The following is a 26,855-nucleotide window of genomic DNA, read 5'->3' on the forward strand; positions in this document are numbered from 1 at the left end:
TGCTTCATAGGGCCTCTGGTGGAAAAGCTGCTGAGCCATTCGTCTAGGTCTAAACAATGGGCAGTTCAACATTCTCTTAGGCTCAGGCGTGTATATCCCCAGTGAGCGGAGGGTAGCCATAGAGTCCTCCAGTGTAGGCAGGGACTCGTCTGTCTTTTTGTTGAAGAGCTGCGATTCATCCAAGGGGAGGTCCTCAATGATATACTGGACCTCACTAGGGATCCCTGACCCATGGAGCCAGGACTCCCCCGCACACGATGACTGCAGTAGCCATAGCTCTAGAGAAGGTATCAATGGCATCGACCACAGATTGGAGAGGGATCTTGGCCATCAGTCTGCCTTCATCTACCAGAGCTTGGAAACGAGCTCTGCCCTGTTGTGGAAGGCTGTCAGTAAACTCCACAAACCTGGCATAATTCAGGAAGTCTTATTTAACCAGTAGTGTCTGATAACTAGGTATCCTGAACTGGAGGCTATATGATGAAAAGATCTTTCTCCCCACAGGTCCAGGCATTTGCCCTCTTTATTGATAGAAGCAGACCGGGGATGTTGCTATCTAGCCCTTTAAGATGCAGCCTCAACCACCAGCGAGTTGGGAGTGAGGTGTTCCCCTGCTTGGGTCCGACGAGGCCTCATGGACTTCTCCATGAGGAATTTGCACAAAATTCCCGCCCTTCTCGGTGTGGCTGGGGAATGATTGGCAGATACCGCACCTCGCCTTGCTGTGGGCTTCCCCAAGGCAGTACAGCCAGTGCTGAGGGTTCTGCTGATTGAGAAGCATAGTGGGCAGGAAGTGCAGGTTTTGAAGCCCAGAGTCCTGAGCATAGTCAGGTACCTAAACAGGGTATGGGGGGCCCTAGGGCTTCCCCCGAAAAGACTAAATCTAAACACTAAGATCTATAAAGCAGTAAATTGTAAAAACTGCTAGAACTATTTACAAAGCGAAATCTAATTCCTATTTTGTAGGCTGAAGCTATGGACCTGGACCCTGTGGCGGTGAGAAGGAACTGGAGACACCATCAGTCTGCCCTACACTTTTCCCCCCCTCACACAGAGGCACGAGGAGAGCCCAAACACATGACCAGACCAACAGACACTAGTTTCAATTTCTCTGGCTCCAGGCGCATGATGAGCATGCATAACCCACAGTGGAATACAGCAGGAATCACCACCTGAAGAAGAAAAGCACAGTATAATCGTATAGAAAAACAGTGCAAATTGCTGACTGAAAAACTCAACCTTCTACAAAAATTATAAAGCGTTTCTCATCATCTGTGTTTCGAGTGACACTTGCCACAACTAAGCATCAGTAAATTGCTGTCTGATATGCTCCATTTTGTTGATACGAGTATGAAGAGTATGCTCACCCCTCATTTTGACCCTGCCTACACGGAAAAGTTATAGGGTTAGAACTCATGTTAACTCACATGATGTTAAGCACTCAGCATAGACAAAGGCACCATTTTGTCAGCTGCCTGTAATTTCACATCAGACACAAGGTCTTTGTAGCTATAGTTAAAGAGAAGGGCAGGGTTTGCTTCGATGCAGCCCTGGAATCCTTTCAGTCATGTCTTACCTTGCATGCATACGAGGTAATAAAAAGGAAGGGATCCTGTTTTGTTAGCCTTCCCTTTCTATTTCACAACAGCGGGGGAATAGTGTAGTAAGGCCTGATTTCTCCGGCACACTTTTCTCCCCTTTTTCAAACCATTTCCAAATGAAAGCTGTAGCCAGATTTCTAAAATGGAGCAAGGACCAACAAAAAAGCAGGGTCAGAAGGACTTTGTCCAATAGTTTTGAGCTGCTGTCTCTCCTCCGTCAATCCAAGTCCCCAAACATGTAACTGCTGAACGTGTGCATCAGAGCGGACATCTCCATGACATCTCTGCCGACATCTTTGAATGGCTTTCCAGACCTCACGTAGCCAGCGTGACTACTATACAGCCTATTTACATTGGCTATGTAATTGCTGTCCTATAGGCAATTCATGCTAGTCAGGAATATTAGATATCCAAAATGTCCAAATATTAGATATCCAAATATCAGACGTCACCATTATCTCCCAGGGCTTGATCCTTCCCATTGATTTCTGTGGGCTCTGGATCTGGCCCCGAAATGCTCTTTAAATCTGGCCTCTATTCTAAAGGCTAGCATCTGAATTGAAGAAGTTTGAAATGTGCCCCAAAATTTTGCTGCTTCTTCCCACAATAAAGGGTCAATCCTGCAGTCCTTATTCAGGACAGAGTCCCACTGGACTGATTAGCCCAAGTAAGGATTACAAGATTGGGCCAAAAATGTTTAAAATGTAGTGCCTGCTATCCAAACTTTAAGGGGCAACGTGGCTCTTCATTCTCCACCCCGGGCAGCTATTTCCCTCTTCTCAGAGAAGATTCAGCTAGCAAGCATACCTCAAACGGATCGACTTCGAGCCACAGATAGCTGCTAATGTGAAGTGTCTATAGATTACAGATTTGTTTTGCTAGGTCCACTATCCTCATTTCTGAATGTGTCTTCATGAAACAGACCTGGTCACAAACTACCACCAGTACTGGACTGAGACCTAATAAATAGGAAAGCAATTACACCCCATCATTTCTTCTTTACCAGCAGCAGCAGAGATGTGCCAGAAACCACCTGCTAAAAGGATTAAGTATTTTGCAAGAACTGACTCACCGTGATCTGAAATGCCTACAGTCGCTGCACGGCATGAAGTTACATGCTCAAACAAAAAATGTTTTCTAGAGTTACAAGGGGAACTGGCGTCCAGGGGTTGGTTTCCAGCAGGTACAGGTCCATGGGAATGTTGCTTTCCCAGCACTTTCAAGCTAATCTTGCAGAGTGATGCGGCTAGTACTCCTCCATAGGGAGAGGGGACAACAGCAGCACCAGTCCAAAACTACTGTAATCTCAGTTAGCTTCATGATATTGCCCCTGGTAGGTGGATGGCGGGGCATTTGGTGCTAGTGTGACATGCAAGCAGTCTGTTTCTGCGGATAATACAAGGGAGTGGGGAAGGGCGAAGGGAAGTACAGTCGAACCTTGGAGTTACGAACAACTCAGGAACGGGGCTGTTCATAACTCTGAACAAAAACATTGCGGTTGTTCTTTAAAAGGTTTACAACTAAACGTTGGCTTAATACAACTCTGAAACTTGACTATGCGGAAGAAAAATGCTGCTTTTAACCTTCTTAATTTAAATGAAAAAGTTTCCTTACATTGTCAAATCTTTATCTGTCCCTATATTTTTGAGTAGTTTATGTTTAACACAGTATTGTACTGTATTTGCTTTTTTTGGTCTCTGCTGCTGCCTGCTTGCATACTTCCAGTTCCAAATGAGGTGTGTGGTTGACCGGTCAGTTTGCAACTCTGGTTCATAATTCTGAGGTTCTACGGTAGGAAAAAAAAAAAAAAAAAGACAACCCCACCTTCTGCTCCTGGACACACAACTTCCCCCAGCCCAGCCACCAAGATTGGAGCTGAACAATCCCCCCCAGAACTGAGCTACTTTAACTCTCCTACTGCTGTCCTTGCTCAGGGAATCAGCAGGTACAGGGCTAGGGGGAAGAGGACCAGACTGCGAAGGAAAGGGGAAATGCATACAGAAGGGAGAGAGAAAGGATAACTGAGGAAACATGGAGGGAGTTTTACAGCTGATCAGGAGTCAGGACATTCGTTGGGAATCAGATTTGCTTGGCGGGGGGGAACAGAAGGCTGCAGTCTGCACTGGCGGTGGGGGAGAGGCAGTGCTGCACACCGCTCCTTAGGGACTCCCTCTGGTCAGTGAATTCACAGCAAGCACTGGCTGTGAAGGGAGTCGCGCTCCACAACCTGCGGCCAGAGGGGACGTGAAGGAGGCACGAGAGAGCCGAGGATCCTGGGAGAAAACCCCCTACCACAACCAGAAGCTAGGTCTGCGTGAGACCTCCCTACAGGACAAACACAGCCGGGGGGTGGGGGGGGTGGCAGCACAAGTGGCAAGCAGGAGGATGCGAACGAAACCCATCGAAGGGGAGGTCCAGGAAAGGAAGAAATGAAAGGGAATGGCTTCATGCTAGTAAGCCTAGGGGAGCAGTTCTTGGAGGGCGGTTTTAGCTCTGAGACTAATTCTTAGGAACCAAAAGGCACTCCGCAATCCCTTGGAAGTATCTTTGTGATGGGGAGCGGGGGGGGGAGAGATGGCAAACCACACCCTACACAGCAATTACATTCTCCACTCCATTACACAGAGCCACAAAGTGCTCAAAATATTACATACCAAAATCACTCCACCCTCCAAACAGCAGCCTTGAGTGAGGTGTGCCAGCCCGTCTGCACCAGCCACACCGGGCAGGGCAAGAGCAGAACAACATATGGCAACAAAGCCAGCGGTGGGAAGAAAATACTAATTTCCTAGGGTTTCACTGAGGCCGGTCACTTGGGTTAAGCTTTCCCACTATCCCAAACAGCCCCCTGGATGCCAAGTACCCCCCAAGTGCTCAGGACTGCATTCAGCGAGCCCCAGGGCCCTGCTGGGGCACCCCGTGGGTCCGGACTCAGAGGGAAGCGTGCCTCCAGCTGAATCAGCCCCTCTTTCTGCAGACGCTGCCGAGACCCAACCCTGCTTAGCTAGGAGATCCAAGAAGAGCCAAGCGCAAAGAGCTGACTTTGGGCACTGTGCTTGACTGATGTGTTGGGAGGTAGATTTGGACACTGGATGGACTTCCTGCCTTGCTGAACTTTGACTCCCTGCCTAACCCGGTCCTCCCAGAGCTGTTCCTAGGCTAGCAAGCTTCTCACTGGCAACAGGTCCAAGCTTTTCCTGAGCTGAAGAGAGACATATAGTAGATGTTGTACTAGGACATCTATTTTGAGTCGCCTAAGCTGGAAGTGCCTGTCGCAGTACTGCACTTCCCAATCCAGGCAAATAATGTTACAGGCCACAGTATGGGAAGACATTGGCTATGCCGAGACTCTCCCATTCACAAGGAATTTTGCAGAAGGCTGAAACAAAGGAATCGCTTTTCTAGAAGCCCAATCTGTGTTGTGTCCGTGTTTAGGAGCTCTGGTCATGGACCAGGACCCACTGCGCTAGGAGCTGTACAAACCTGGCAGCAGCACAGATCACAGAATGCTAGATTTGCATCCAGAGCACCGTGCAATGCAAAACCCGCCAGCATTAGCTTCCCTGTCCAGACAGTCACTGGCCATTCTATGCCCACTGTACTAATGGCAAACCTCTCTTTCCCGGTGGCAAGGGTGGCCCCCAGGACTAGCACCATCCTGCCCCTGCTCAGACTTTAATGCCCTGAATTCCAGGGAGAAACAGAAGCTCCCCAGGAGGCAGCTCTCTGTTCATACATCTTCCAATTTCTAGTTTGGAGGAGAAAATTAGCGGAAAGGCTAAATGAAAAGCTGCCAGCCCTCAGGACGAACAGCAATTCAAACCAGTGCCCTGAATCACTGCTTCACATCTCCTCCGTGCGCCCAGACTCCTGCTTTGCCAATCTTCCCCAGCAACACCTACCTGCAGGGCATGCTGGCTGCCCAGCCAGATGGGCCCCTGGCTGATCACACAAACAGCTAGGGCGGACACACCGGAGAAGTGCGGCGCATATGAAGGGAATCCCTGGCTGTCAGAGTTTTGAAGGAGGAGATGACAGAGTGGGTGCTGAATGGAAAAGGTTCAGGTCTGGCCTGACAGGTGAGGGCAAAGCCCAGCATGTCCTGTCGCAGGAGAGGGGTGGGTTGCAGAACCGCCATAGCGAAACACAATGTGTTTCACAGTGTTGCAAGAGGGGACAGTCAGAACAGTACTCGACGGACTGGCAAATGGGAAGTCAGCAGCCTGCCAAAGGGTTTATTGAGCTCTTTGGGGCAGAGAGTGTCCCTTTGCTCTGTGTCTAAGCTCCTGGCACAGCGAGGCCCAGGCTGATGACCGGGGCTCTGCGGCAGGTGACAAAAGTATCACGCTTCCTGAGTACTAGGGAGGAGGGTGGGAACAGCATGGAAGGGATCCTGTTGTACCTCAAAGAGTTAATCCTCCTCCCCCGCCCCCCTTGCTCTTCCACTGAGGGCATGCGTCGGCGGGAGAGAAAAACGATTACCTGGTCTGTCCCCACGCCCTGCTCCCGTCACACACCACCATCCCACTCAATGTCCCCATTGTTCAGCTCCCCTGAGGCCCAGGCTTTGGAAGAGAAGAATGCGTGGACATGGGTGTAAGTTAGTACTAAGAGACGTCCTTTGCTTATTAAACAATCCTAGATCTTAAGGCAAAAGGGACCATCGGGATCACCTGGTCTGGCCTCTGGCATAGCACAGGCCAGCCGCCAGAGAAATTCCCCGCGTGCTTCCTGCATCAGGCCCAGAACGTCGGGCTGCATTAGCTCTTCTCCTTCAGAAAGTCGTCCACTTCTGGTGTAAAAGCTCCTTGGTGCTGGAGAACTCACCCCATGACCTGGGAAGCCATGTCGATGGTTAATTACCATCTCACTGATTTAAAAAATTGCACCTTAGTTCCAGTTTGAATTAGGCAAGCAAACAGATGATACATGGAAAAAGTGTGATACATTCTGGGTACAACGCACACCACGCTCATTAGCGTTCCAAGGGCTGACAGAACACGCTTTGGAAATGAAGTAACATCAGAAAGAGATGTGTGTGTAGTTAAAACAAAAGCATTTTTATTAACTATGGTTTTGCATATTCTTAAAGATAGACCACAGCTGTATTAAGAGATATTGAGAGGAATGGGAAAGTATATGGCTTAACTAGGAAAGGCTGAACGGTAGAGTGAAACCTACGCAGAAGCAGACTGAAACCTTTCTAGAGAAGGAACACGTCTGGGGACAGTACAGGGCTGCATTTTACATATAGCCAAATGGGATTTTTTTTAAACACATGCAGCACGTGAAAAATGACCGCAACTTGGCCTCTGTGCAACCTTCAAACAACAGACACGCATTCTGCGTATTGGAGTCATTCTGCAATTTGAAAGACACACGGACTATATTAATGGCATAGCAGAGAGCTCAGCTTGTGTAATGTGAAATGGGCTTTGGGGGAGGTGGAGAATACCCTTCCCACAGACGAGTTTGAAAATAGTCATCTCCCAGCACAATCTGATCCATTCCAAAGGCCAAAACGTTTGCCTTTCAGCACTAGATTCTGGGGATAAGTCATCTCTGGCAGGGATGTTGATTACCCAGCCTCTGGAGAGGGGGTGAAGTACACTGCAGACAGAAGTCACCCCAAGCCTTCCTTCACTTGGCAGGCTGAATTTTAACAAGGAGACCAGGACAGCGCTGGATCAGACACAGAGCCGCGGGATGGTGCGATGTGCAAACACCAGCAATGGCACACATGCCCAATAGTGCACTGTCCAGGGACAGAGAAGACTCACGCCCCAGCACCCTCTGCTTTGCCAGCTGATGTTTGGAGGATGGGCATTCATTTGTGTTCTTTCAGGAGAGCATGAATTTTACAGACATTTTGCAGTGTAGTTCGGTTTGGGACATAAAATTAGACCCAATCAAAGATTACATCATCTTTCAAACTGATCTTTGTTTAATCAATTGTGTGTCATCTTGAGTCCCTGCTAACTGAAATCAGAAGTTGAAATAGAGACTAATTCAATTTGGTGCTCAAAAAAAATACTGTCACAACAGACGTAACTGGACAGAGTCTCAGAGTGGATTAGACCAATGTTGTAATTAGTGTTCATTTATCCCTCTGATAAAGTGACACACACATGCTCCTCTGCATGCTGTCCTTGTATAACTACATTCGCGAGCTGTCCGAGTCATGGTCCACACTTGGACCCTCTCCGTTGGGCTCTGTAAGAGTCCTGCTTTGTCGAGTGTAGTGAGCAGTCTGCTGAGTACATTGTTTCACTCAGCTCCTAGAGATGGGTCACCCTGCCCAAGGGCTCAGCTCACTGCTCCTGAGGGCCCAGCTGCAAAGAAGGAGATGCACGGCACTGCTCAGGTGCCTCTGAAGCGCTGGGGAGGAGGAGGACGACGACAGCACAGAATGGGCCTTGCTTCAGTTTTCAGAAAAAGCATGGTCCTGCCAAGCACAGCCATCCCCAGCTGCAGGGGGACAGCAGCCCCCACAAACCCTTCCCCACCTCCCACCCGGCCCAGAGCACCCGCCACAATTGGGGTGATACTCAGTGCTAAGAGCCCAGGTGCAGACACTAGGTGTACAGTTATAAAAGCATGTTAGCACCCGATCTCACAGGTCTCCTCAACAACGATACCCAGGCCCGACAGATCCATTCAGCCATTTGCCCCTGCAAGGGCACACAGGCCTCAGCCACCAATTCCTGCCGCCGGGTAGCCCTTCAGGAGAGGCACAGAACCTGGTGGATGAGACGCCAGGCTGCCCTCAGACAGCCCCCAGCACAGATCAGTGAAACCACCAAAACGGGGGTGAGTCCCTCTGCGGCTACCCAGACCAACAGCAACCATGTCCGTTTCACTCTACTGCCTCTTGGCAAAGCTCTGAGCAGCAGCAGGCGCTGGGCCGACGCGTGGGAGAAGAGCGAGGCTGGGAGAGGTAAAGCAGTAGAGACGCCCCACTCACAACAGCTAGAAGAACAGGCCAGGGGCCCCGCAGCAGGGAGGGCCCCTTTCCGTGCCAAGAAGAGCACAGATCCTTCCCCCCCTCCACCTCTCCCCAGCCAGAAAGAAGGTCCTTAGATGGTTGTGGGGTGAGGGAGGACAGAGGTGGCATTCTGCCTTCTAGCAGCCAGTGATTACACAGGGATTGTGGGGGAAGCTTCAGCACGCACCGCACATCTAATACCCAGAATCGGACATGACCCATGGAGCCCCTGAGCAGCACCTGGGGACAGCAGCCTAGCAGCAATCCCAGTAGCTGCTTCTTTTCCAAACAGCAGGGGCCAGACACCAGGTTTCTCACTCGCATTCCTCCCCCGAGTCCTTCCTACCGGGCTCTGGCTAGGGAGTGTCCTGCAGCCGTGACAACACCGTGATGCTGAACTCTCCTTTATAAAGCTGCCTTCCAGCCCTCTGATAAGGACCGAACGGGACACGCTGACCGAGCAACTTTTACCAACGTGTTCTGCCAGAAACTGGATCCCCCCCCCCTTCTTTAACTAATTGCTTAGCCCTGATCCTGCAAAATCTGATGCACCCAGCAGGGTCATGGCTTCAGGCAAGTCACTGGCAGGATTTGAGCCTTTCAACACTTTATTGCATTGTGAAGTTTTCCATTTTGAGCCATTAACAGTCCTATCCAAGTTCAGACCCAGACTGTGCCCAGCCCTTATACAGGAGCACAGGGAACTCCCCTGTTACACCCCATCCCTTGCATGCCCTGCTAAGAGTCAGGCACAACTGCAGTCCCTACTCAAGAGAATGCAAAGGCTGGTCCCTGTGTACTGGTATGAGGATGCCCAGCACCTCAAAAAGGGGTCGAGAGGCAGCCATTCTTCTACCTTTCCCTCCCTCCATCTTTCTTCCCACCAGCCCGAAGGGCAGATCTGCCCCTGGAAGAGTGCGCTGTACCCCAGGAAGGAATGTAGAGCAGATGCACTCCCTTCTATACATCACAGAGCTTCACAGAGCAGACCCGATCCCACTGCTCCTCTGGACTGCTGCACCTCACAGTGATCCCAGCACACAGCTGGCTGGCCCTTCGTTTCTGAGGGCTGCATTGTGCCTTTATGGATCTTCTCTTTAGAAACTGTCCACCGACACTAATACCACGTCATAGCTGCCACGGACCAAACACATTCCAAACGCCAACCACGAACAACAGACATTATAATCTGACGTCTGGACTTTTAGTAACTGCATTGTAATTCTTCCCTTTTATGAAGCTATCTTCCCCGAAGTATTTGACAGAGATCCCATGACACTCCCTGACCCAACATCTTATTATGAGTGTCCATGAAATGCATTAGAAGGGTCTTCAAAGTAAAGCACTGTATCCATTAAACTGCACATCCCTGGGGAAGTGAAAGCAAATCTAGAGTAAGTAAAGGGCATAAATGCAGAACAAGCAGGATCACTGAATGCATTTAGGGCTTTGCTGCCCAAGAAGGTCTTTGTTCAGTCTTAACCACAGATCTGACCATAAGACAACAAATGAAGAATCAATTATATAGTTCTGTCCTGCTGTTTAACACATTAAATGATGCTATCAAGGCTATTGCCTACCCACTTGTGACATAATTAAAACAGCAGGCTCATTCCACAAGAATAAAGGAAGACAATGTTGGGGTTTTATTAAACCTTGCTTTTATCCCTGGCAATGGAAAGGAATACAATTATGCCTTGGATAACAAATCTAGCCAATTTGTTCATCCAAAACATGCAGTGCCCACAGCTTTAACGGCTAAAGGCTGAATTTTTGGTTGAAGTCTCAGGCGAACATTAACATGAAATGTTTTTCAAATAGAGCCAGAATTAATCATGTGACACTAACAGAGAAAACGGTGATTTGCCAAAAAGAAAAGTAGCTAACGCCACGAGCACGTCCACAGCTAACCTTTGCACGGCTCAGGACAGCAATTCTGAACAATGGCAGAACCTCAGTTTCCTTTTAAAGTCTGACAAGTGGCTTATGTTCAAGGTATTATCAGAAAGAGAATAGTAGTTTGGAGTGGAAGAACCATGGTGGTGTAGCTATAGGAAGCCCAAACTCCAAGGCAAGCCGGGCAATACTTCAGCAAGGGAATATTTTTAAAAGCTTTCCTCTCTAAAAACTAGTAAATATTTTTCATGGAAAATATCAGTTATCCTTTTTGCCAAATTTCGACACTAAATTCAGTCACTGAAGGGTGAAAACAGGGATCTCAATGCAACTGGAACTGTGGAGTCACCTCCAACACCTCACAAAGCTTATTATTCATTTTACAGTGGTTCCGGGAGGCCCCAGTCAGGACCAGCGCCTCCTAGTGCTAGGTGCTGAAAGAAACCTCTTCTAAAATAAAGATTAGCTAGGCCACCACGAGGAACGGAGTCCAAAAAGTGGCTTAGGTTTCCTGAGGAACTGGGTAGCCAAGGTCCCACCCTAGAACATGGAAGAGAGTTCACAGGGCCCCGAGTCAGGAGAACATTCACTGAAGACAGCCCATAACCATTTCTCTCTGATCCGAGTGGCTGGGAACTAACACCAGTTGCTGCCAGGAGAACAAGCAAATTTGCTCCGTAACAGGAACATTTTGTTTTCCGCAGCATCAGTCTTAAAACTCGGGGAGAAAATCCCTTCGTGGCCCATTTACAGACGTTAGCATGAAGACTGAGCTAAACAACAAGCCTGGCAAAGAATGTGCTTTTTGGGAAGCTATCTGGAAAGCAAATGTTGAACCAGCTGAGAGCTGCGTCTACACTGGACAGCGCGCTGGGTCGGGCAAACTAGTGACGGCTAAAGTTCACTGTCTTATCTCGCTGCTGTTGCAGACTAAGTGCTTGGAGGACTACGTGGTACTGTAAGGAAAATTTGCTTGTTTACAACCAAACTATGTTTGTCAGGTACATGATCAAAGTTATTGTCACTAAAGAACAATCATTCTCCTGCTTGAGCTCTGGCGCTACTTAATACAATTAAAGCAGTTAGCTTATTTCTGACAGAAGGCTGGGACTCTGGGGGAAAACTTATATCTCCAGATAAGCTGTCTTTCTTTCAGTCTATTTAAGAACTGGGGCTCCATTCTGAGAAGCTAAGGTTACAAGAAGTCTCTGCTCATTACTAACCCACGTGTCTTCTCTTCCCTATCTTGAGCAGCATGAAACCCAAAGATTTTAGGTCCCTGCCTGGCAAGGTGCTCTGCTTGGATAGACCTGTACCCACAAAGAGCCTTCCTTAACTACAGCCAGGGTCCATGCAGGACTGGTACCTTGGTTAACAGTAGTTAGATACACTCGGTTGGTCACACACCTATCACTCATGGACATGGGAAACACACATAACGTTAAGATTTCCATTTCATCTGTTTTACATTGTTCAGAATCTTTTTATCCATGAATTTCCATCTTTTGTTTGTGTTTTTTTTAAGCAGGTAGCTCTGAAATATCTTTAAAGCCTGGGAAGGTAACTCGGATACTTGGGAGAAATCGACGGATGTGTTTGGGACAGGTAAAGGAAATAAATGGCAGGTTTTGCCTCAGTTTGCAGACTTCTGCGATCTGGGATCAAGCAGTGCTTGAAACAACTCAGAGTACTTTTCGTTTTAAGCCAGTTCTCTGTATCAGCTGAAATCTCATTCACCTCTGTCAATTGTAACATGCTCTTTCACCTGTCAGTCACCACAGCCAACCTAACAACTTCACGGAGGAATTCAACACTGAACATTTCACAAACAACAACAAAGACTGGAGTAAGAACGTGATCTTTAACACGAGACATTACAGCAGTTGCATAGTATCAGTAACAGATCCTTGCATGCCGACACAGGACTCCAAAGCGAAATCTTTGAAAGCTTCCAACAAATAAGCCTTCTGGTTTTCCTCTAGGAATAAAGCATCAAGAAGCACGATGCTTAGATATTAAAGGGACATAATCCAACTGCAGTCAAAAGTCAGCAGAAAGGCTCCCACTGGCTTTAATATCATGGCTCCCACTGGCTTTCATAGGAGTTGGATTTCATAGGAAAGCACTGGCTTTCATAGGAGTTTAATATCATGGCTCCCACTGGCTTTCATAGGAGTTGAACCATTCCCTTAGGTAGCAGACAACAAATCAATGGTCCAATCCTGAAAGGTGCTGGGCAAGTCCTAAGAGATGCTGAGCATCTGCTACTCCCACTGAATTTAATGGGAGCAGAGAGAGCTCAGCATTCACTTTACTTGATTGGACTCCTGATTTGCAAGTATTTTTAACATCCTTGCAGTGTTCTAAACATCAACCTTATATACACCTCTACCCCGATATAACGAGGGTTCGTATACAACGTGGTAAAGCTCTGATACACTGCTGAGAGCAGTGTATTAAGGGTGCCAGGGCCAAGGGGTTAGATAAGGGGCAGAGGGGGCGGTCAGGGGCTCCCCCCAGGATCTGGGAGGCAGGAGATGTGGGGGGGCACTTTTGGGGGCCCCGCAGTCCCAGAGTGGCCCAGGGGATTAGCGGGGGGCCAGGAGCAGCCCGCTCCGCTTCCCTCGCCCCGGCCCCAGCCGTGTCGCTCGCGGGAGGGGGTTTGGGGGAAGGGGTCCCCTGCGCACTCACTGGGTGGCGGGAAGCGGAGCGCCGCGGCTGGGAGGTGGCGGAGTGGAGCAGGCTGGGGCCACGTTGCTCCGCTTCCTGCCGCTGCCGGTGAGTGCCTGTCAGGGGGTGGGGGGTGTGGATAGGGGGCGGGGCAGTGAGGGTACAGGGATCAGGGGGGTTGGGTAGAGGGTGGGGTCCTGGGGGTGATTAGGGACGGAGGCCTCTGAAGGGGGCGGTCAGGGAACAAGGAGGGCCAAAGCAAGTTCAATATAACGCCGTCTCACCTACAATGCGGTGAGATTTTTTCTCCCCCGAGGACCGCGTTATATCGGGGTAGAGGGATATATGAACAGAATTGGCCTGCCAGTGCATCCACTACGGCAAACGCTATTTGGACCAAGACTACTGTAAAACACTCACTCTCTCTCTCATGAATTAGTAGCACATCCACACAAACTCATCGCCTGTTATCTCAGCTAATGCGCTCTGCAACACTGATGTAACAGTCTTGTCTTTTTCATGGTTTATTTAAAACACAAAGTTTCTATGTAGGGCAAACATTTATATTTGTGAAGAAGTGAAAGCACTGTAAACATGAAAGGGGGAAAAAAAACGTACAAAACCCCCATGACATTTACACTGAAACTAAATGACCATTTATTCAATAGCAGTGAAAGCAAGAATGCATTCTACCCAATTCATCTAGAAAGCCTCCTAAGAAGATGGCTGAATAGATTTACAACAAAAACAAGAAGGGCCCACGACACCTTGACAGGACACTGAAAGCATTCTGCTTATAAACAACGCAATCACAGGTGATTTTCTGCACCTCTCTTCAAGTGTGCTATTTAAAAAAACAGGAGTATGGCGTTTATACGAAAACAAGATGGCTGCTTCGTATGGCTTTGGCTTCTCCTGCTGCTTCATTTCCCCAGGTGTTATAATCCTGCTTGGACTGCATCCAATGCCCACTGTGGAAATGAGAAGATCCCCATTGATTGCATTGGCATTGGATAGGGCCCTTTGTGACATTTGTTTAATGTACCGGTGAACTTACTGTACAAGACAGCATCTTAGCAACATGCCATAGGTCTCCATGCAAAAAGCCACCGAGATCAGAATTAAAGCTTCACCAGCCGGAGCCCAAGGATTGTCCGTCTGTCTGTGCTTTTATACTAAAAACTCGTTGCCATGGTATCATGGTGGTATCTCAACACCACGAGGCATACGGGCCACCCACCAAAGTCTCAGACAGACAGCAGATTGTGAATTCAGGTGGTCATTTATCTGTGTGTGCTTCAGATTACCAAATATCCCAGGAGACAAGGATTTTATTCAGATAATCAGGAATTTAGGTAATCTAGAGGCACCAAGCAGCAGCGTGCCTCCCCTCCCCCGCAGTGGCCAGGGCTTTCCTATACGCAGAATTTGCACTCGTTAACCTAAAGTCGCTTTAGTTAAACAAGTTATGAAACTTGTGCGATTTCATATCGGGATAGTTAGACCAAGACAACCTTGTGTGTGGACACTTACCTGTAAATCTACTGATCCAAGCCAACTTGATCTAAGCCCATTTTAAACCACCACAGGAGCACCCCACACAAAGTTCATTGGCCTTGTCCGAGTTCTCTCCTGCAGGAAGCGCTGCAAGTTGCAACCTTCCTTCGCTCACTTTATTCCTGAAGGTCTTAAATGTAGTTTCAAATACCTACGCAAGACTCAGTTTGATCTTCATACTTGCTCCAATGTGTTACACAGCTGAAGGACCTTGGCTCAGCTAGGTTGAAGACCAGAGTAGTCATGTGTCAGACACCCCATATCAAATATCGATCTCACGGACACCTGCCCAGTGCCCATGTTCTTACCGCTCATTATCCTCTGGGCTTCGTAAGGTTCCATATAGCCAGTGTTTTCTCCTTTCACCGCTTTGTTCAGCTCACTCTTGGCATCAAACGGATCCGAGTAGTCATCTGCTATCAAGACCTGAAATGAAGAAAATTATACTTTTATTGGAGAAGGGGTTTTTTTGGTTTTGTTTTGTTTTTTAATCTGGGACTCAAGCTAAAACTAAGTGAAACTAATCAGCAACAAGTCCTGGAAAGGGTGACATCTGCACAGTGAAAGTGAGCACAAAAGCTTCACAAGAGGCCTTAGCCAACCCCTTTTAGCATTGGAAGTAAGGCCCCGATTCAACAAAGCTCTTAAACATCTGGTTAACAGAAAGCACTTGCTTTAAGTGCTCTCCTCAAATCAAGGGGTCAGCACTTGTATCTCTTCATTCAATCATGGACCTCTCACAAAAGCGGCTCTCCTCGGAGGAGTCTGACTCTCAGATCACCACACAAGGAATAATGGGACAGTAGCAAATTAATGAGATCTGAATGCTTAGCACAACTAAATCCACCACGGGGCTCCAATTTATCACAATACCTTCTCGGATTTTCCAGAATGCCTCTCTCCTTGTCACACATTTTCAGTACCTAAGATCATTTTTATGTGCTTTGTTAACTCTTGTGTTTATTTACTCAGCTGTAAACCACAAAACTGGTAAGGTACCTTATAATACCATCAAGCTACTTCCTAGGAAAAACACACACATCATCTTCTCATCACATTAAATAAAACCTAAGCATAGTCCAGGCTTTGTTTCTAATTTGCCATTAAAAAAAAAAGACCATGAGGCCAAGCCCCTTCCTTGAGGCGGAGTTTCTCCACCTGACCCATAATTTTTATTCTTTATAAATACTGTAGAAGGCCACTCAATTTCCTGTCATAAATGCATGCGAAATTAGATGGCAAGAAAGTAAACTGAAATTAAGCAAACGCAAGCATCACCTCTTTCTTCCTTGATGGATGGGCGCAGGTGTAATTGGGTACGGTGTTACCTAGGTCCTGCTGCCTTTCCACCCATTCCCACCCCTTGCTGGCTGCCTCCAACACAGCCACCTGCTAAACGGGGGCTGGAGGCTGCAGCAGCCATTCAGCGGCGGGCAGCTGGTGGCCACAGGACGAGGACAGGAGCCCACAGATGAATTAAAAAGTCTACAGTGCTGTAACTTTGCACAGCGCTTTACAGAGACAAGGGAAAAGGCCCACGCTGCCCCAAAGAGCTTCCCATCTACATCAGCCTGATGCTGAAAAGGGAGGGAGCGGACAAGGCAGGCAGAGGGAAGGAAAGTCCAAGGATGAAGAACTAAAGAGAAGGCAAGCTGCATTGTACCGCAGACACACTTGCATTCCCCAGTAGCTTGGGCACTGGGAACAGGGCGGGGCGGAGCAGACAGGGCGTAGAAAAGCAGCAGAGATTGAAGTGAGGATGAAGCCAGCGATGAGTGGAAATGAATGCGTCTGGCACCAGGTGAGCTGGATTTAAAGTTCCAGGCTTCAGACGCCACCTGGGTGAAACCACCCAGGCAAGGGCGGAGTCAGAGACAGCAGTCACCACAGCAGGGGGACTGATGGGCAGGGACTGAGCCACACGCAGGCCCAGAGGGTGAGGGTGAAGAGGCTGAAGGGAGGGAGTGTGGGACGTGGCAAAAAGACCAATTTTAGTTCGCAGGGACTGAGGAGGAGATGGTCACAGACAGTACTCCACGCAAGAGCGCCATTGCGAACGGCTGCGTGAACTTCCCCATTTAACGTAAGGAGCCCCATTATGGCCAAAGGGGCACCTCATCTGCTTAAGCACTTTGCCAGATTAGGACCTGTGCATGAATCCAGCACAAGCACCCGCACTCCCGTCTCTCCGTGTGAGAGGTGGCCGATGGCAACTGGGTCACCATCGTTTTTTCCAGTTAGTCTTTGAGCATATGAGGGCAGGATTCAACGAGCTTGAGGAACCCCAAAGCATCCTCTGACAGATCCTACCAAAAGCCCTACAGCCTGGGGTTTGTTGTGTGTGTGTCTGTGCGCACACGCAGGGGGGATTCACAATGCATTAATGCATAGCACTCCCATGGTCAAGAATCATGGCCTGAGTCCCTGCATGTCACACGGGAGAGAGAGAGTCGCTTACAATAAAGGAGAGGAGTCGCTATCTGACAGCACACACTATAAGCCAGGGTATTTGTAACTCGTACTTTTAAAAAAGAGCATTTGCCTGGTGTCATCCCTCCAGGCACAAAGTTAATTATTGCAATTCTAAATTACTTCTCTTGGCTGTTTTAAGTATAAACCTACGGTGCCCGCTTTCCACCTATAAATTAATGATATTTGAGGGTCTGGGTAAACTGAAAACCACTAAGATGACAAGGCAAATCAGGAGGGAGAAAGAGCAATCTTTTGTTTCACCTAACAATGAAATGAACGGCTTGTTATTGCAGATACAGTTAACTCAATGAAAAATGCGACATCTTCAGTAATGTATGCATGAGCTGTAATCAGCAGGGCTGTCAGAGCAGCGTCAGCGGCTGCATGCGCTCAACACAAAGACAACAATGTGCATCATGCAGCAGTAATTCCTCCCAGTAACAAGGGCATATTTATCTGTAAAAGCCCTACAGCTGAAACACCATCCATTTACTTTCCCTGACACCACTTTGTCAAGAGCTGATGGATAGTATCTCGGGCTCCCTGCTGTCCCCCTATTCCAGATACTGACACTGTAATAGCTGCCTTTCTTTAAAATAACTGAACTAAAATGACATGAAACAGAAAAATAGCCTCACAAGGACAATGTGCTTTATTTGCTATTTCTTCTTCTTCTCTATTTGCCGAAAAGCATTAAGGGAAAAATTAGACATATAATGCTGTCCAACAGGAGAATGTCAAATGTTGATTTGGTTTAAAAGCACGACGGTAACATATTCTAGTGCTCCAGGTACCAGACACCACCACAGGGACTGAAATGATGAACCTGCTTTATAGGACGAGACCTAATCAAAGATGCAGCAAACAAATCTGAATGTACAGAGCCTTATTCCCATGTGTATCCTTGCAGAGATTCACACAGGCACATGGGCCCCTGTATGTGGATTTGTCTGCAGGATCAAGCTCATGATTTGTTAACAGTTCTGTCTCCAGCATTCTGCAAGCAGGGGAAAACCCTGCAAGAGATCCGTGGACTTTTCCCCCTCAAGCGGAAAAATGATTATGTCGTCTGGATAGTGGAAGTGCTGGGCTATTCATCATAATCTAGAAATCAATACGTGAAATAAAACATGGCGTATAAAATGCGTAAACGCAGAGGGCTGCAGAAGTAACAAGCTAATGCAGTGTTCACTTGGACAGACACAGGGACCAGCTCTTTCTAAAACACTATCTGTATTTTCTTATTAAAATTAGCTCTCTAGCTCCGTGCTGTCAGAGAGCCCCCAGCTGCCTGCATTACTATTTCAGTTTAAATTAGAATTTACAAATTCTCAGCCTAGATAAAGCAGCTGGCCTATGCTGACATATGGTTTCTTTTATACTTGCTGACAGTTGCAAATCCTCACAGTTTCTAAGAAGTTTGGAGATTTTTTTTAAAGCAGTTTGTTAAAGCCCTACGTTGCTTTTATTTGGAACCTTTTTCCAGATTAAGGCCAAAAGGAGAAGAATTCTCTAACCCTTCCAAATGCTTAATTATTTTTGCATAAATGCATTTAAGTAATTTACGTAGCACACCTATCAGACCCATCCCCCCCCAGTGCCATTGTAATGGAAATAACTTTGACAACAGGAGCGGTTTGCAGTGGGATAGCACCCAGCAGCCCCAGCCAGTTGCCGGCCCCCCACCGTGCTAGCCACTGTGCACACAATGGCCACTGTCGAAAGACAGGATACAGCGCTAGATGGACCTTTGGTCTGACCCAATGTGGTTGTTCTTATGATCTAAAAAATGCTTCTTGCCGCAGGCAATGTAAGTAACTTTCCCTCCCTGCCCATCATAGAATCATAGAACCATAGAATATCAGGGTTGGAAGGGACCCCAGAAGGTCATCTAGTCCAACCCCCTGCTCGAAGCAGGACCAATTCCCAGTTAAATCATCCCAGCCAGGGCTTTGTCAAGCCTGACCTTAAAAACCTCTAAGGAAGGAGATTCTACCACCTCCCTAGGTAACGCATTCCAGTGTTTCACCACCCTCTTAGTGAAAAAGTTTTTCCTAATATCCAATCTAAACCTCCCCCATTGCAACTTGAGACCATTACTCCTCGTTCTGTCATCTGCTACCATTGAGAACAGTCTAGAGCCATCCTCTTTGGAACCCCCTTTCAGGTAGTTGAAAGCAGCTATCAAATCCCCCCTCATTCTTCTCTTCTGCAGACTAAACAATCCCAGCTCCCTCAGCCTCTCTTCATAAGTCATGTGCTCTAGACCCCTAATCATTTTTGTTGCCCTTCGCTGGACTCTCTCCAATTTATCCACATCCTTCTTGTAGTGTGGGGCCCAAAACTGGACACAGTACTCCAGATGAGGCCTCACCAGTGTCGAATAGAGGGGAACGATCACATCCCTCGATCTGCTCGCTATGCCCCTACTTATACATCCCAAAATGCCATTGGCCTTCTTGGCAACAAGGGCACACTGTTGACTCATATCCAGCTTCTCGTCCACTGTCACCCCTAGGTCCTTTTCTGCAGAACTGCTGCCTAGCCATTCGGTCCCTAGTCTGTAGCGGTGCATTGGATTCTTCCATCCTAAGCGCAGGACCCTGCACTTATCCTTATTGAACCTCATCAGATTTCTTTTGGCCCAATCCTCCAATTTGTCTAGGTCCTTCTGTATCCTATCCCTCCCCTCCAGCGTATCTACCACTCCTCCCAGTTTAGTATCATCTGCAAATTTGCTGAGAGTGCAATCCACACCATCCTCCAGATCATTTATGAAGATATTGAACAAAACCGGTCCCAGGACCGACCCTTGGGGCACTCCACTTGACACCGGCTGCCAACTAGACATGGAGCCATTGATCACTACCCGTTGAGCCCGACAATCTAGCCAGCTTTCTACCCACCTTATAGTGCATTCATCCAGCCCATACTTCCTTAACTTGCTGACAAGAATACTGTGGGAGACCGTGTCAAAAGCTTTGCTAAAGTCAAGAAACAATACATCCACTGCTTTCCCTTCATCCACAGAACCAGTAATCTCATCATAAAAGGCGATTAGATTAGTCAGGCATGACCTTCCCTTGGTGAATCCATGCTGACTGTTCCTGATCACTTTCCTCTCATGTAAGTGCTTCAGGATTGATTCTTTGAGGACCTGCTCCATGATTTTTCCAGGGACTGAGGTGAGGCTGACTGGCCTGTAGTTCCCAGGATCCTCCTTCTTCCCTTTTTTAAAGATTGGCACTACATTAGCCTTTTTCCAGTCATCCGGGACTTCCCCCGTTCGCCACGAGTTTTCAAAGATAATGGCCAAGGGCTCTGCAATCACAGCCGCCAATTCCTTCAGCACTCTCGGATGTAACTCGTCCGGCCCCATGGACTTGTGCACGTCCAGCTTTTCTAAATAGTCCATAACCACCTCTATCTCCACAGAGGGCTGGCCATCTCTTCCCCATTCTGTGATGCCCAGCGCAGCAGTCTGGGAGCTGACCTTGTTAGTGAAAACAGAGGCAAAAAAAGCATTGAGTACATTAGCTTTTTCCACATCCTCTTACTAGGTTGCCTCCCTCATTCAGTAAGGGGCCCACACTTTCCTTGGCTTTCTTCTTGTTGCCAACATACCTGAAGAAACCCTTCTTGTTACTCTTGACATCTCTTGCTAGCTGCAGCTCCAGGTGCGATTTGGCCCTCCTTATATTTTTCCTACATGCCCGAGCAATATTTTTATACTCTTCCCTGGTCATATGTCCAACCTTCCACTTCTTGTAAGCTTCTTTTTTATGTTTAAGATCCGCTAGGATTTCACCATTAAGCCAAGCTGGTCGCTTGCCATGTTTACTATTCTTTCGACTCATCGGGATGGTTTGTCCCTGTAACCTCAACAGGGATTCCTTGAAATACAGCCAGCTCTCCTGGACTCCCTTCCCCTTCATGATAGTCCCCCAGGGGATCCTACCCATCCGTTCCCTGAGGGAGTCGAAGTCTGCTTTCCTGAAGTCCAGGGTCCGTATCCTGCTGCTTACCTTTCTTCCCTGCGTCAGGATCCTGAACTCAACCAACCATCACATGCCTCCAGACCCTCCTCAGGGGGTGGGTTGACTGAGGGACAGCCCAAGAGGGTAAGCTCTGTAGCATGGCCAACCAGATCCCAGAGAGTCAGCATCCCGCCCTGCCAGTTGTCTCTTGACACACAAAAATCTAGGGGCCCATCAGCCCTAGCATCCAAGCAGATCTCCACTAAGAGAAGGCAGGCTCAGCTACAAAGCCACCCCCTCCATTTATAGGCTGAATCCAACAGCTAGCCATTGCTATCGAAAGTGAACTGGAAGCCAGTGCAGACTGCAGGACACAGGTGTCAGATACTGCACGCATAAACCACTAAGAAAGCGATCAGCAGCAGTTTCCCTCCAATCTTCTGCACGGCACTAGTCCAACCTAAAAACCGCAAAGGGATAGGGAGCTGGACACAACCCTTGCCACAGTAGCAGTCACAGTCCCCTGACTAACCACTGCCATCTGAACCGCCAGAGGTAGCAGTGGGGTCAGACCCCTGAACTGGAAGCCTTAAAAAAAAAAAAAAAAAAAAAGAGACAGACCAGGCTTCTGCCTTCTGGGGTCAGTCTGGTTCCTCTCACAGGAGATACTTTCAGCTTACAGTGTAAGTCACCCAGGGAACAATGAGAAGCAACAGCCCACAAGGACTGTGGGGAGAAGGTAGGAGAGAGTCATCACTAACACACAACAAAATCCACCCTTAATCGTATTTATCCTCACGCTTTGTAATAAGGCTTCACCATTCATCTTCCAGGAATATATTCTTTTCCATCTTCAGTTCCTCAGTAAGAGGTTAGCTAGAGACTGGCCTAGGGCAGCTGGCCTAGGGCAGCAGTTCGCAATCTGTGGGTCGAGAACCACTGGTGATTAATGAATCGCTTGCTTATGGGCCTGCAGAGAACTGGCTGGTTCCATGTTTCAAGCTATTACATTACAGTAAAAAGACAGCTAAATTCACACTAACACCTTCCATATTAGCAATGACTAATCACAAATGGGGGGGAATGTTGTCCACATGACTGGGGAATGAGAGAATAGAGGTGGCTCATGAGACAATCCCTCTGTTAACAGAGGGACAGTTGATTCCACACTACAAAAAGTTGAAAGCCCCTGGTCTAAATAAACTAGCACTGTTTAGTGCTCTGTTCTGCGTGTGTCCAACCATTTGCTATGTGTAACCATCAAGAAGGGATTCAGCAAGGGAGAATAACTGTACCATAGACAGTGCTGTGTTCAACATGCTCACTGAAGAAAACGATTTTCTGCTCTCCGTGCATCTAGTGATGCTAGCCAGAAAATAAATCAGGAGGGAGCACACTCAAAAGAAACATAGTCAGGTCTCAATGCATAAAAGGCTGCAAAAGGATCGTCAAAGACGCCAACAACATAAAGGGATCATGAAGTTTAATTAGCTCTCCCAGCAGAACTCCGACCACTCAACCTACCAAGAACATCAGTTGCCTATGGGTCGGTCAATTGACTGTCACCATCTCAGTTTCAGACAGCATCAGCTTAAGAGCAACTCACAGAGGTAAGTAACTTTACCAGCATGTGCCAGATGCTCCTCATAACCTGGTACAATGCTGGTGACATCACAGCTTTCACGGAACCCCAAGGGACCTGGCCTAGAGGGTTCTAGTATGTGTCTAAATATGACGTACTCTTCCCACCCAGTTTTTCTATTTTTTGAAGAACTCAGAGGCAGCTTACAGAATTTTGGGGGAGGAAAGGAATGATGGGCCAGTAGCACTAGCCAAGGCTCTAAGAGACCCTGGTTCAATTCCTGCTCTGTTACAAACACCCTTTGTGACTTTGGGCAAGTAACAGTCTCTCTGGGCTCAGTTCCCTTTATCTATAAAATGGCCACAACAGCTCTTCCCTCCCTCACTGGGGCCTTATGAAAGTAAATGCATTAAAGATTGTGAAGCACTCACACACTAGAGTGAGTGGGTCAGAGAAGTACCTGAGACAGACATTTTACACGGTTACAGAATAGTTCTGAGCACAAAGAAAGCAGCTTGAGACCAGAGATTTCCGCAATGCTACGAAAACAAAGAGATGTAAACGTATGTCCCCTGCACACGAAGGACAAGTCATCCCCACTCTAAGAAAGTGTGGCTAACACGGCTATTTCCACTGTTTCTTGTTGCTGCATTTTCTTTCCAAGGATTTAATTTCAGTGGGATGATCAGCATTTCATGCACATTAATTGGAGTCTTTCTGCATTTCAAGCAGTGCCTATTTCATATAAAAGCCTTGTAGGCGTGAATGCTCTCCTGTTCTATATGGCAAAAACTCCACACATGCCCTGTCACGTTGTTACCTTACAAAGCTCTTTATCTACTTATGGAATAACATACCCAATCACTTTGTTTGGGTGGGGGAGGATAGCTACTATCATGTTTTCCAGGTGCGTCGCCTAGTCAAGAGAAGCAAGACTCTCATTCTGAGTGCCTCCAAGAATTCCGAGAGCCAGACTGGACCTGAGACATTTTCTGAAGTTCCACAAAATACCTTTTCTCTTTAAAACACTAGCAGGAGATCATCTGCATGTTACAGAGCTCGCTAACCAATGCCTCCCTCTCCTCCTCCCCACACACACACAAATGTGTCTAACTTCTAACAGATGCTTGCTTTATTCTGGTGCTCTGAGTAAGACAGCAGGGCCTCAGTTTCCACAAACTGGTAAAATGTATCCTCTCCCCCTTCCAAATAACTGAATTTTGTTGATTACACTAATATCCCCAACTTTAGTGAGAACCCACTTTAAATGGTTTTACAGGCATTTTTGTGAGGAACATCTAAAAATATCTGAAAAAAAATACATAGGCCACTGAGCAATTTAGGAGAGTTGAATATAGATTTCTAATTTTAAAGCAGTTTACTGTACTATAGATTTTAGAAAAATATGAAACTTGTAGTAAGTGTTTATATTTTGGATAATATAGTTTAAGAGAGTTTTCAGAGTAGCAAAAAGAAAAGGAGTACTTGTGGCACCTTAGAGACTAACAAATTTAATTTGAGCATAAGCTTTCCACTTCATCAGATGCAGCAAATCAATTTCTATCATGTGTGAAATTCAGCCAATCTGCCTCCAATTAACAGCATTTACACCGAAAAACAATACACTCATTACACTTACATAGAAGTTAAAAAATGCCAAATTTTGTTTTGCTTTCATTTGAAAACACTGAGTTGGCAGCAGAAGCTTTTGTGGGCTTTTTTGTTTGTTTGTTTGTTTGGCAAGGCCCTCAGAGTCAAAACCAAAATTAAACCCAGTTGTTTCCAGCTGTGTTTCAACTGCTTCTCCCGCCACTGCAAAAAGAGAGCATGATCCTAACGCAGTTTCTCATTGAAAGTCAAGATGTCCAAGGTAAGTCCAGCTGCAGTGGACAACTGCAGTAGCTATGGTACCCTGCACGGTACTCGGCAGTGAAGCAAGAAACTACATGGGCGTTTAGATGGTCATATATTTAAGCATGATGCATAAGGAGCATTGACACCTCTCTGCTCTCAGTTTGTCTGGCTGCAAACTCAACAGGACAGAAGTACATTGGACTATCACTGCCATCTTCATTGCCAGAAGGGCTAGAAACTTTAGAATGTATGTGTGCATGCAGCAGAGATTACAGCAAACTCAGCAGGCTGAACCCAATCCTATGGATTCTTTGCAAGTTTTATGCTTGTGGATTCCTCTTCTCTGGCAGAGAGGGAACTAACCAGAGGTCTGACAGAAGGGGAGGGGAGTTTGAAATTGTCAGTCGGATGGCTTATCCCCACAGCAGCTACTAATATTACCACCAGATATTCTGCTTTCCAACCAGCAGTTGTTTACGCCCACTTTCCATGCAACTTCTTTGGTCCTGTCCACATGAGCCCTGCCTTTGTTCAGAAATAGATTTTAAAGCTAGTTTTTAAATGGTTTCTGTAAACACGGTTATGCTAGCCAGTGCCGATGGGGATCTCGTCAAAATCAATTTTTAGGAACTGTTCCAGGCTAGCTCACTATCTAGCCTTGAGAATGGCTTTTTCAAGCATTATGCCCCAAGCAAACCAGACCAGCATCACGAGAGCTTGCAGAAATCGCTTTTAAGAGCTATGTTTAAAAGTCTGCAAACGCAGGGGGAAATTGCAACATAAGACAAGCCTTGTTTTCTTCCGAGAATATACTGAATCCATTTTGTACAGAATTGTATTTCTAGTTACACCACCTTTTCTTTACGGCGGTTTGTTTTATTGATAAATTTTTTTTGCTATCAGAAGCCATGGCACACTTGTTTCATCAGGTGGTGTTTATTCAAATGGCTGACAAATACAAAAGACCTTGCTTGAAGTCGATTAGTGAAAACTGATGACTGACTGCTGTGTGGCTAATACAGGCTTTAATCCAGACGCCGCCGAGAAAGTACATTTAACTTACAGGGAACAGGCTCTCTGACTGTATACTAGCCTTCCCCCGTCTTCAAATTCTTGTTTACTAATACTCCAGTTGTAACTTTTGTAAACTAGGGATGGAGCCAATTCTCTTCATACCTTCAATTGTAAAGGGAACAATAAAAATGGTTAATTTGAAAAGAAGGAGGAGGAGAAAATAATAATGGCTACTAAAAACCAAACAAACATGGCCCAATGCTCAAAGCAAGATGCCTTCAACTATTTACAGTCTTTTGATTAGCAAAGCAAACATCCCACCCAATCTATATGAATAAGTCTGGCCTCACATTTACTGCTTAATGGAAAGAAGCTGAATTTGCAAACCATCACAGAAGTTGGAGTACTAGACAATGAAAGTTTAAAGGGTAATTTAATTCTGCAGAATTCATTTAAATTTAGTTGATATATAAGTGATTCACGTTCTCTTTTAACTATTAATCTTGTCATCTGCCAGAGGTAGTTTTAACAAGAAGCTCCCGGGTCTTAGTGCTAATCATGAAAGAATCTGAAAGATTCAATATAGTCAATATCAGTAAGGAACAGGGTGACCAGATGTCCTGATTTTATAGGGACAGTCCCGATATTTGAGACTCTCTTTTATGTAGGTACCTATTACCCCCCACCCTCTGTCCCGATTTTTCCACACTTTTTATCCGGTCACCCTAGTAAGGAAGCAATTCCACATCCCTCTCGCCCAGTATAGCCAGTGCAGGAACTTCTACCTCTTTCTCACTGCAACAGGAGACTTTGATGAGACGTGCAAAATAATTACTGGGCTGTTGACTCTCGCTGACTTAGTTTTTCCAATTCAAAATCTTCATCTTATATTTTCTTAAAATAATGTATTTACTAGTCTAGTTTGCCGTTAAAGGCAAGCCAAATATAGTACTAATGGAGTGGAATTTGGCCCAGTGCTGGTGAAAGCATACCAGACCTTTTTCATAAACTGAGGTTACAATACTTAATAAGGCAGCAGTCCATGAGCAACAGCAACTCTACATCTTTGCATTATTATTTATCGGGCCTAATCCTGCAACCACTGAAATCAGTGGCAAAATTCCCATTCAGTTCTATGGTGCAGGATCAGTGCTTTAGTGAGGTTCAAGCTGACAGAAAAACAAGAGGATACAATGCATAACAATTTGAATGCAAGTCTAAAATTATGGGTCTAACAGTCAGTGCTC

General features: G+C 46.8%; 1 protein-coding gene across 1 annotated transcript in view; it reads right to left on the minus strand.

The window, feature by feature from the left end:
• SHB (SH2 domain containing adaptor protein B) overlaps positions 1–26,855 on the minus strand; it is a 144,789-nt gene that overhangs the window by 90,414 nt on the left and 27,520 nt on the right. Inside the window, exon 2 of the mRNA XM_074953556.1 lies at positions 15,018–15,135. Coding sequence (XP_074809657.1) covers positions 15,018–15,135 — 118 coding nt within the window. The remainder of the gene's footprint in view (positions 1–15,017; positions 15,136–26,855) is intronic.

This window comes from Natator depressus, chromosome 5, assembly GCF_965152275.1.
Source record: "Natator depressus isolate rNatDep1 chromosome 5, rNatDep2.hap1, whole genome shotgun sequence".
NCBI classification, from domain to species: Eukaryota; Metazoa; Chordata; order Testudines; family Cheloniidae; genus Natator; species Natator depressus.